This window comes from Ranitomeya imitator, chromosome 5 (assembly GCF_032444005.1).
Source record: "Ranitomeya imitator isolate aRanImi1 chromosome 5, aRanImi1.pri, whole genome shotgun sequence".
Taxonomy (NCBI): domain Eukaryota; kingdom Metazoa; phylum Chordata; class Amphibia; order Anura; family Dendrobatidae; genus Ranitomeya; species Ranitomeya imitator.
The window spans coordinates 125,172,372-125,184,403 of NC_091286.1; the positions used below are offsets into that span (position 1 = coordinate 125,172,372).

Sequence of the window (12,032 nt, forward strand, 5' to 3'; positions counted from 1 at the left end):
AATTTAGAGACAGAGACCCTGATTGCAGCTATAAGTCACTCGCTGGACTGCTCAGTGTAGTTTTTTTCAAAATCACTGATTTAGGAGAATATCACTAGAGGATTACTTAACCAGTTGAAAGGTAGTCCAACCATGCCTCCGTCACTGATTGGCAGCTTTCTTTGTACACTGTGCATAGGCAAAAAAAAACCTGCCAATCAGTGGTATGGGCAATGTTATACAGAGATCAGCATTCAGTGAACTGCTAGATCTGTAGCGAATAAAACAGTTTTTAAAGGGAACCTGTCACCTGAATTTGGCGGGACCGGTTTTGGGTCATATGTGGGTCATATGGGCAGAGTTTTCGGGTGTTTGATTCACCCTTTCCTTACCTGCTGGCTGCATGCTGGCTGCAATATTGGATTGAAGTTCATTCTCTGTCCTCCGTAGTACATGCCTGCAACTCCGCCCATATGACCCAAAACCAGTCCCGCTAAATTCAGGTGACAGGTTCCCTTTAAAGTAAGTGACACACTGCTGGAATCGGGGTCTTTGCCCCTGCATTATTCTGCTCTCAGATTTGGTAGCAAAAGCCTGATAACCAAATTCCCTTAACTTTATGTAAATGAATAAACGAAAAACAACAAAGCAAGCAAAACAGACCCAATGAGACACATAACCCATAAGCCAAGAGATGCTCATATGCTAAAACTCATATTACATTACCCAACAACAAGTAAAATCTGAATTAGATATTGGAGCCCTTATTGGTTGGATATTCAAGATACAAGATTACCTTTAATGAATCTTCTTGCATAGAGAAATTGTCATACTCTCCATTGCTCAGCTCAGGTGAAGTCAGCAGAAGCTCAGTGTCGGCTATTGATAGCAGGACCTTGTTTATCTCGATTAAGTAGTCTGAAGGAAGGAAGGCCGGGGTGAAGCCTGTTAAGGTAACACTGACGTCCAGATGAGAGTCCGTACTGTCCTACGAGAGAACACAGGATTCCTTACAGCTCTATACATTACAGCGTAATAGCGCTGAAAGCAGCATGGAATTAAAACTGAACCTGACATATCTTTATTCCTCTAACAAGCGGCGAGGCCTTCCCTGCAGGCTAACATGCTGGGAAGAAACACATCAATACGGATTAAAGTTATAAAATGTAGGTTACTTCAGATCTAGTCTAACGGGGTCCTTCGTTAAACTTTTAGATTTTCTGGGCTTCTTCAGACTATATGAACCAACATTTGGGTCATGTATATCTTGTTATATAAATGAAATTTCCCTGTTAAGTCTTCTATATTTTGCCTTCATTTTCAGCAATTTCAATGGATTTGTACAAATGCATGCACCTAATTCCTCTAAGTCAGTGTTAAAAGGGTTGTCCGCTCTAAAATGAAAACTGCAGTCACCTTGTGTGAATGCAGACTTATGAATCCCCCTTTGCAGTAAGTAATAAAAATGCCTTAAAACATTCTCTCTCTCTCATTATTCTGGCATTTGGCAAATATTAATAATTATGGTAATCCTAATTGACCTAAAACGGGAAAGGTTTATTCTGATTTCATGTCAGATACTGAGAAAAACATGCATATGTGTCTTTTTATATAGTGTATGTAAACTTCTGGTTTCATCTGTATGTGATATGCATACTCCTGGGCAGAAGCCATCAAGTGTATTGAGCAAAGCCGCGACCATTGGACAGCCACGACCATTGGACAGCCGCGACCATTGGATGGCCACGTCATTAGACAATGCAGGGCCTCGCTTCATACAGGTATATGGAGCGAGGCAGTGCCCATTAGACACTGCCAGTATCCACTAGGCACTAGAAACTAGCCCATTCGTTTCCCGGCTCAGAAACTGAGGAACCCTCACAGTGCGTGCGCTGGGGGGATTCATAGGTCTGCAGTCACACAGAGTGTCTGCAGACTTAATGTAAAACTCTGCAGTGAGGCACTAGTACACACTCCTTCAAATTTATTTAGCACCTTATTTTTGATATCATGGAGAGGCATATAGCAACACGGCAGCCCAATACCTACAGTGGGAAGACAGGGCGGCACTTGTTATATCCTGCCATCGTCATACATCATGATTTTAAATGATTACCATGCCATGAGTAGTAAGGGGTTATATTAATACAAGACCTTTTCTTCATTGTATCACTCATCTTACCAGTCAGAAAGGACTAAGTTTTACATTGTATTTCATGTGTACCATATATATTTCGCACTGTATCAGAATAATAATTATTTGATATTTATTAAATTATCTGATACTTACTAAACTTTGATCCTGATTTCCTAGGTACATGGCAAACTGCTTTTCAATCTCTTCCCAGCGTTGCTTCATTTTCCCACCATCAACCTCTTCTGGTGAACCATAGTGCAGAACATTCGTCTTCTTCTGGAGAACAGCAAATTCTTCTCTATGTTCCTCTACTTCTTTAAGAAGCTCCTAATAAGTGATCAAAACGGTCCTTATAGTCATTTCAATGTTATCACAAATTAGATACAAAGATCGAAAGAAAAGAGACAAGCAGTAGTCATTTACTAACGCTATTAGTAATATGACAATGTAACACAGATGTCAGCAACCTATGGTGTTTCTGGCACAGTCCAAATGACCCCCGCGCACACACACAAAGGAGCACAGCACACTGCTCTCAGGAGATTATCTGTGCCGATTTGTTGCCTTTTATCCTAAGGGTACCGTCACACAGTGGCATTTTGATCGCTACGACGGCACGATCCGTGACGCTCCAGCATCGTAACAATATCGCTCCAGCGTCGTAGACTGCTGTCACACTTTGCAATGTACGACGCTGGAGCGATAATTTCATGACGTATGTGCGATGTAGAAGCCGTTGGTTACTATGCGCACATCGTATACAATATCGTGCACACCTTTGTTACACCATGCGATCATGCCGCCACAGCGGGACACTAGACGACGAAAGAAAGTTTCAAACGATCTGCTACGACGTACGATTCTCAGCGGGGTCCCTGATCGCAGGAGCGTGTCAGAGACAGCAAGATCGCTGGAACGTCACGGATATATCGCTGGAACGTCACAAATCGTGCCGTCGTAGCGATCAAAATGCCACTGTGTGACGGTACCCTTAGTCATGTGACAAGGCTCGTTAAAGGGAACCTGTCACCAGTTTTTTTGCCTATCAGCTAAAAATATCATCTAACAGAGTGTGAGCTATACATTCCCCAACTACTTGTGAAACTCCCCCCCGACGCCCCATGAATCCCCCATAAGAACCTTTTATATTTCTCCCGCGCTGTATGGAAATATCCTCGGTCCAGTCTGATGGGCGTTGGTTCTGGCCCCTCTCCCCACCCCAAATCGGCGTGCTGTACGCATTCCGTTATGTGAATAGCGTTGTTCGCGCACAGGTCCTGCGCGTGCGCCTTCAAATTGAAATCTGCGCGTGCACAGTATGCTTTGCCCAACTGTGGGCAAAGCCGAAAAGCATTAGTACGCATGCACCGGTAAACTACGTCCCGGAACACAGCAAAAGACTTCAGGGACATAGTACTTCCGGTGCATGCGTACTAATGCATTTCGGCTTTGCCCGCAGTTGGGCAAAGCATACTGTGCACGCGCAGATGGCAATTTGAAGGCACACGCATGGGCCCTGTACGCGGACAACGCTATTCACAGAATAGAATGAGTACAGCACGCCGATTTGGGGTGGGGAGAGGGGCCAGAACCAACGCCCATCGGACCGGACTGAGGATATTTCCATACAGCACGGGAGAAATATAAAAGGTTCTTATGGGGGATTCATGGGGCGTCGGGAGTTTCACAAGTAGTTGGGGAATGTATAGCTCACACTCTATTAGATGATATTTTTAGTTGATAGGCAAAAAAAAAATGGTGACAGGTTCCCTTTAAAGGGTCGACATTGATTTTTAGGATTGCTACTTCCTATAGGTGGCACTAGAGTCCTAGTCCTCTTCCTCTCTGAAGAGACAATTTGCATATTTCCCAGAGGAGCATTGCAGCTTAAAAGTCTCATCTCGGCATGCTTAACAAGTCACTGTCCTTAAGGAGAAAAGTTACTCCTTGGATCCCTGCCAGAAACAAAAACACTGCTCTGCAGTTACATTCTCACATCTCTCCAGGGAAAAGGGCTCTCTATTGGTGTTCAATAGATTCCTCTAATTATTTCATTATTTCTCAGTCTACTTTTACAGCTCAGACTCAAGACCCATAGTATTGAAGGCAGAAACACTAACAGTGAGCCATAAGGCTACTATTAAAAATAAAACTTTAAAACAAATCCAATAAACACATTTTTGTAATGCACTTTTAGAATAACACCACACACTAGTTAACATGGACATATTTAGAAACCCTTTCATTGTAACAACGTGTACAGTATAGCAAACAAGTTATTTATAATGATTGGATATGGCGTAAATAAAAATGGTGCAAAAGTTAAAAACGTATGGCTGTTATTGTTGTTAATGGTGGGAAAAAAAATCTTCACAGCACTAACATCTGCATCATAAAAAAGATGAAAATTACAAACTGTGCAGCATTCAGTTGCTAATTTTATGATATGTTCACACATGGTGCAGGAAAATATATTAATGCCATTCATGCTATTTTTTACATATTGTGCAAGTTACAGTTCACATCCCTGTGGATAATGTGTATATATGTAATGTGTATATGCAGCAGTAAACTGACAGGCTACGGATGGTAAGTCTGCAGATATTGTCCTCAGCGTGTGGATCAGACTTAGTAAAAGCTGAAATTTGCAGTGTATCCGACCCCTGTGAAGGTGCCCTCATAGGCTAGTTTCACACTAGTGTTTTGCTGACCTGCGGAGGGCTGCGGACTTCCTCCGTGAAGCCCCGCCCTCGGCCGCACCTATGCCGCTAGCTCCGCCTACTTCTGCATGCGGCCTGCATACCTATCTTTAACATTAGGTACGCAGGTCGTGCGGCTGTATGCGGATGCTTCCGCATGCGTCGTTTTGACGATGCGGAGAAAAAAAAATTGCTACAAGCTGCGTCCTACGCTGGTCGCCGCATCGTCAAAATGACGCATGCGGAAGCATCCGCATATAGCAGCACGACCTGCGTACCTAATGTTAAAAATAGGTACGCAGGCCACATGCAGGCCGCATGCAGAAGTAGGCGGAGCTAGCGGTAGAGGTGCGGCCGAGGGCGGGGCTTCACGGAGGAAGTCCGCAGATCAGCAAAACGCGAATGTGAAACCGGCCATAGTTTGTGTTATATCACAGTGCTCCAAACGTCTTTTTTTCTAATTAGACACAAGACTCGAAAAGTTTACCAACCCTTTGCGTAATATGTTGGAGTGATGGTGTGCACCTGCCGAAAAGAAATGTGAGCCATATATAGTAAGATAACATACTGATGTTATCAGACAGAAGTAAAAATGCGGGAATCTATAGGTCAACCATTGATGTACTGTTTGAAAAGGACACACGTTACCTGAAGTTTTTTGTCATCATCTGCCTCCTGGAGACCAGATAGATGATCGTCTGTCTCATTCATCCAGTTTGAGAAGTGATTCTCCTGCTGCTCAGTTTGAGTAATCACTGGAGAGGATTTGACTTCTTGTCTTCTCCTTACTGATTGCAATTCCTAAATAACAAAGATATACCGTCAAAGTAGCTCTAAAGCCCTCATATACATTAGATGTCTCTCGGCTAAAGATGCTTTGGTCAATAGTTCGGATGACAGCCATCTCGGATTTCTCTTCTGCACACAGCAGCGTTCGTTTAGCCGAGCGCTCCCATGTTCTCTATGAAAAAGCGGCTGAAATCAGACATACAGAATGAACATCTCTCCCAACAATCAGTTGGTCAGTGCACCCATACACATTACAGTGTTGACCAAAGCTGTCGATATTGGCAGGTATGACCGACATCAGTCCAATGTGCAAGGGAGGATTTAACACTTGATACATAAATGAGACTTTTGTAGCAGCTTTTTGCTGATTTTGATGGAAATTATTGATTTAATTGCCTATATGGTCTGTCTATCTGCACTTTAAAGTTTCCTGGAAAAATAATCATTATCAGTCAGGCTGGTCTAATAAATAAGAGAACTCCATTCTAAGCCAAATAAGTCAGGGATCGCCAGAGAAAAACAGATGTAAGAAGGTCAAAACACTGCCAAAATCTATGTTTTATTTATATCCAGCTTTATAGTACGTCTAAAGCCCCTCATACACATTAGATAGCTGTCAGACAAACCACAGCAGTCATTTTGGCTGCTCTATTATATACAGTTTACCTCGCTCAGCCAAACCCTCCTGTGTTCTCTATGAGAGAGCAGTTGCCAGACATGTCTGGCAGTGGCTTATCTTCAGTAGACAATATGAACAGCAGTCCAAAATCGGACATGCCAAATCGATATTTCCCTCGCCAATAAACTGTTCAGATTGTGGAGGAGGGAAGCTGCTATCATACTCAGTCAGAGTTCCCAGGGAGAAGATAAACATGGCTTATTACCTTGTTTATCTCCTCCATTGATGCATACACAGGGCTGAACTACCATTTTGCATATATATTCGGAAGCACTCACCCTGCTTCCTCCTCTGGACCCAGTGACCATGTGATCTCTAGGTGTCGGGAGGGTCCCAATAACAAGGAAAATCAGCCAAAAAAAAAGTAAGACCTTCTGGGAAGCACAGTGTATAAAATAAATCAGTAAATAAAAACAGCAAAAAATTAAAAACAGAGATAGTTCCAGTCTAATTCACTGTTTCCAGTATGACCCCCCCTCAAAAAAATATTTCCAATATGCAAAAATATTGAAAGGGGAATGTGTGTGTATATATATATATATATATATATATATATATATATATATATATATATATATATAATAATAATTCAGCCCAATTTGATACGGGAAAAAAAGGGCAAAAATCATTTGAATATCCAAATGAGAACATTTTTTACAGTAAAAGCACATGTGCGATAAAACCTGACTGGTTGCTAATGTGACCTGGCCCTATCTTTTGTATTCAAGTGCCCAACGAGCAAGTGCAAACATCACTGTGAAGGGAGAGGGAGCAGGGTCAGCTGTCACTTCACTTACTGTGTAATCAGCTGTGTATAGGGAACCCAACATTGAAATCCTGCCTTTCATGAGAAGCCTTGCTGAAAACTCTTACGAAAAGGACAAATTCTAAATCTAAAATAGCCCTACCTAGTAGCCAGTGTGAAAATTGAAAGGTGAATCATTTTGTCTTTGTTAATAAAGATAATAAAGATCGTGATATGAAAAAATAATAACACAGCCATTTTTATTCAAATACAATACTGTCAAAGTTTTAAGCAGGTGTGGGGGAAAATGCAGCAAAATAAGAATAGTTTAAAAAATAGAAGTGTTAACTAGGGTTGAGCGAAACGGGTCGAACATTTTCAAAAGTCGCCGACTTTTGGCTAAGTCGGGGTTTCATGAAACCCGATCCGACCCCTGTGCGGGGTCGGCCATGCGGTACGCGACTTTCGCGCCAAAGTCGCGTTTCAATGACGCGAAAAGCGCCATTTCTCAGCCAATGAAGGTAAACGCAGAGTGTGGGCAGCGTGATGACATAGGTCCTGGTCCCCACCATCTTAGAGAAGGGCATTGCAGTGATTGGCTTGCTGTCTGCGACGTCACAGGGGCTATAAAGAGGCGTTCCCGCCGACCGCCATCTTACTGCTGCTGATCTGAGCTTAGGGAGAGGTTGCTGCCGCTTTGTCAGAAGCAGGGATAGCATTAGGCAGGGTCCATTAACCACAAAACCGCTTGTGCTGCAGCGATTTGCACTGTCCAACACCACCCTCGGTGTGCAGGGACAGTGGAAGTTTTTTTTTTTTTTTTTTTCCCCTCAGCGCTGTAGCTCATTGGGCTGCCCTAGAAGGCTCCCTGATAGCTGCATTGCTGTGTGTACGCCGCTGTGCAAACCAACTGCTTTTTTCAAAGCACAAATCCTCTTGTTCCTTCCTTTCTGCACAGCTATCTTTTTTGTTTGTCCACACTTTTTATTTCATTTGTGCATCAGTCCACTCCTTATTGCTGCCTGCCATACCTGGCTGAGATTACTGCAGGCAGGGAGATAGTAGCTGCCTGCCATACCTGGCTGAGATTACTGCAGGCAGGGAGATAGTAATTGTAGGACATTCCCTGTTTTTTTTTTTTTTTTTTTTTTTGGTGGGAGATTAAGATTGGCAATTTGGCATTTCTGCTAGAGTGCCATCCCTGTGTGTGCCATCTCTCTCACATAGTGGGCCATAGAAAGCCTTTTCATTTTTCTGTATTTTTTTTTGTGGGGTGTATAAATTCTCCCTGATAAAAATACAGTGGGAGATTAATATTGGCCTTTGGGCTTGTGTGCCAGTCCTGAGTGTGCCATCTCTCTCACAAATAGTGGGCCATAGAAAGCCTATTTTATTTTTTTTGGGGTTTTATAAATTCTCCCTGAAAAAAAGGGAGATTAATATTGGCCTCTGGGCTTGTGTGCCAGTCCTGAGCGTGCCATCTGTGCCAGCCCTGAGCGTGCCATCTCTCTCACAAATAGTGGGCCATAGAAAGCCTATTTAATTTTTTTTTTTGTTTTATAAATTTTCCCTGAAAAAAGGGAGATTAATATTGGCCTCTGGGCTTGTGTGCCAGTTGTGAGCGTGCCATCTGTGCCAGTCCTGAGCGTGCCATCTCTCTCACAAATAGTGGGCCATAGAAAGCCTATTTAAATTTTTTTTTGGTTTTATAAATTCTCCCAGAAAAAAAGGGAGATTAATATTGGCCTCTGGGCTTCTGTGCCAGTCCTGAGCGTGCCATCTGTGCCAGTCCTGAGCGTCCCATCTCTCTCACAAATAGTGGGCCATAGAAAGCCTATTTTATTTTTTTGGGGGGTTTTATAAATTCTCCCTGAAAAAAAGGGAGATTAATATTGGCCTCTGGGCTTGTGTGCCAGTCCTGAGCGTGCCATCTGTGCCAGCCCTGAGCGTGCCATCTCTCTCACAAATAGTGGGCCATAGAAAGCCTATTTATTTTTTTTTTTTGTTTTATAAATTTTCCCTGAAAAAAGGGAGATTAATATTGGCCTCTGGGCTTGTGTGCCAGTTGTGAGCGTGCCATCTGTGCCAGTCCTGAGCGTGCCATCTCTCTCACAAATAGTGGGCCATAGAAAGCCTATTTAAATTTTTTTTTGGTTTTATAAATTCTACCAGAAAAAAAGGGAGATTAATATTGGCCTCTGGGCTTCTGTGCCAGTCCTGAGCGTGCCATCTGTGCCAGTCCTGAGCGTCCCATCTCTCTCACAAATAGTGGGCCATAGAAAGCCTATTTTTTTTTTTTTTTGGGTTTTAGAAATTCTCCCTGGAAAAAAAAAGGGAGATTAATATTGCCCTTTGGGCTTGTGTGCCAGTACTAAGCGTTCCATCTCTCTCTCTCTCTCTCTCAGTCAGTGGGCCATAGAACGCCTATTTTTGGTTTTATTTGTTTTCTAAATTCTCCCTGAAAAAATCATTTTATTTTATTTGGTTTCTAAATTCTTCCTGATAAAATCACATTTTTTTTATTATTTTTTTTTCTAAAGTCTCCCTGAAAAAAAAAAAAAAAAACAGTGGGAGATTAATATTGGCCTTTCTGCTTGTGTGCCAGTCTTGACTCCTGGGTGCGTCATCTCTCAGTCAGTGGGCCATAGAACGCCTATTTTTGGTTTTATTTGTTTTATAAATTCTCCCAGAAAAAATCATTTTATTTTATTTGGTTTCTAAATTCTTCCTGATAAAATCACATTTTTTTTATTATTTTTTTTTCTAAAGTCTCCCTGAAAAAAAAAAAAAAAAACAGTGGGAGATTAATATTGGCCTTTCTGCTTGTGTGCCAGTCTTGACTCCTGGGTGCGTCATCTCTCAGTCAGTGGGCCATAGAACGCCTATTTTTGGTTTTATTTGTTTTATAAATTCTCCCAGAAAAAATCATTTTATTTTATTTGGTTTCTAAATTCTTCCTGATAAAATCACATTTTTTTTATTATTTTTTTTTCTAAAGTCTCCCTGAAAAAAAAAAAAAAAAACAGTGGGAGATTAATATTGGCCTTTCTGCTTGTGTGCCAGTCTTGACTCCTGGGTGCGTCATCTCTCAGTCAGTGGGCCATAGAACGCCTATTTTTGGTTTTATTTGTTTTCTAAATTCTCCCTGAAAAAATCATTTTATTTTATTTGGTTTCTAAATTCTTCCTGATAAAATCACATTTTTTTTATTATTTTTTTTTCTAAAGTCTCCCTGAAAAAAAAAAAAAAAAACAGTGGGAGGTTAATATTGGCCTTTCTGCTTGTGTGACAGTCTTGACTCCTGGGTGCGTCATCTCTCAGTCAGTGGGCCATAGAACGCCTATTTTTGGTTTTATTTGTTTTATAAATTCTCCCAGAAAAAATCATTTTATTTTATTTGGTTTCTAAATTCTTCCTGATAAAATCATATTTTTTTTATTATTTTTTTTTCTAAAGTCTCCCTGAAAAAAAAAAAAAAAAAACAACCAAAAAAAACAGTGGGAGATTAATATTGGCCTTTCTGCTTGTGTGCCAGTCTTGACTCCTGGGTGTGCCATCTCTCTCTCTCTCTCTCTCTCTCTCTCCAATTGTGGTCCATAGAAAGCCTATATTTTTTTTCCTTGATTTGGGTTCTAAAATCTACCAGAGAAAATAACTACATCAATCATTGGTAGAAAAATATTGGCCTCTGGGTTTGTGTGCCACTCCTGACTCCTGTGTGCGTCATCTCTCAGTCAGTGGGCCATAGAACGCCTATTTTTGTTTTTATTTGTTTTATAAATTCTCCCTGAAAAAATCATTTTATTTTATTTGGTTTCTAAATTCTTCCTGATAAAATCATATTTTTTTTATTATTTTTTTTTCTAAAGTCTCCCTGAAAAAAAAAAAAAAAAAAACAGTGGGAGATTAATATTGGCCTTTCTGCTTGTGTGCCAGTCTTGACTCCTGGGTGTGCCATCTCTCTCTCTCTCTCTCTCTCTCTCCAATTGTGGTCCATAGAAAGCCTACATTTTTTTTCCTTGATTTGGGTTCCAAAATCTACCAGAGAAAATAACTCCATCAATCATTGGTAGAAAAATATTGGCCTCTGGGCTTGTGTGCCACTCCTGATTCCTGTGTGCGTCATCTCTCACTCAGTGGCCCATAGAAAGCATATAGTTTGTTACATTTGTTTTCTAAATTCTCCCTGCAAAAATCTTTTTTTTTTTTTGGGGGGGGTTTCTAAAGTGTTCCTGAAAAAAATAAAAATAAAAAAAAAATAATAGTGTGACATTAATATTAACATTTGTGCTTCAGTGACAGTCCTGCGTGTGGGGCATCTCTCTAATTTGCAGCCACCAAAAAAAGAGTGTGTAACATTGGGCCTGATTTTCGCTGTGGTCTCACCAACCTGTAAAGGGGTAGCTAAATCATACTGAAGTTATAGCTCACCGTGTAAGTTGTGTGACTGCAACAAATAACGTTAGTTTGGTTACGTTTTTAAAACAATGAGGAAGTCTAGTGGAAGAGGTCGTGGCCGGGGGCGTTCATTGTCAGCTGGTAATGAGGGTAGTGGTAGTGGTGGAGCATCAGGTGGTCGTGGGGGAAAAAATATTGCACCTAAGTCTGGAGCTGTGGAGCCAGGTTCGTCGTCCGGCTACACAAGGCCTCGAACGCTCCCTTTTCTGGGATTAGGAAAACCGCTTTTAAAGCCGGAGCAGCAAGAGCAAGTTTTGGCTTATCTTGCTGACTCAGCCTCTAGCTCTTTTGCCTCATCTCGTGAAACTGGTAAAAGTAAAAGCAGCGCGTCGTTAGTGGATGTTCACGGTCAGGGACAAGTCACTTCCTTGTCCTCTTCAGCAAAAACAACAACAGAGAAGAATGCAGCAGGCGACACAACGGGTTACTCCATGGAGCTCTTTACACATACCGTCCCTGGCTTAGAAAGTGAAGCAGTTAACAGTCCATGCCCATTACAAATTGAATCTGACATGGAGTGCACTGACGCACAGCCACAGCCAGACT

General features: G+C 41.6%; 1 protein-coding gene across 2 annotated transcripts in view; it reads right to left on the minus strand.

The window, feature by feature from the left end:
* UTRN (utrophin) overlaps window positions 1–12,032 on the minus strand; it is a 930,516-nt gene that overhangs the window by 579,722 nt on the left and 338,762 nt on the right. For both annotated transcript variants that reach the window (XM_069769124.1, XM_069769123.1), the window contains exons 40-42: window positions 5,464–5,616; window positions 2,270–2,443; window positions 776–967 (exon numbers count right to left, since the gene is read on the minus strand). In XM_069769124.1, coding sequence (XP_069625225.1) covers window positions 776–967; window positions 2,270–2,443; window positions 5,464–5,616 — 519 coding nt within the window. The remainder of the gene's footprint in view (window positions 1–775; window positions 968–2,269; window positions 2,444–5,463; window positions 5,617–12,032) is intronic.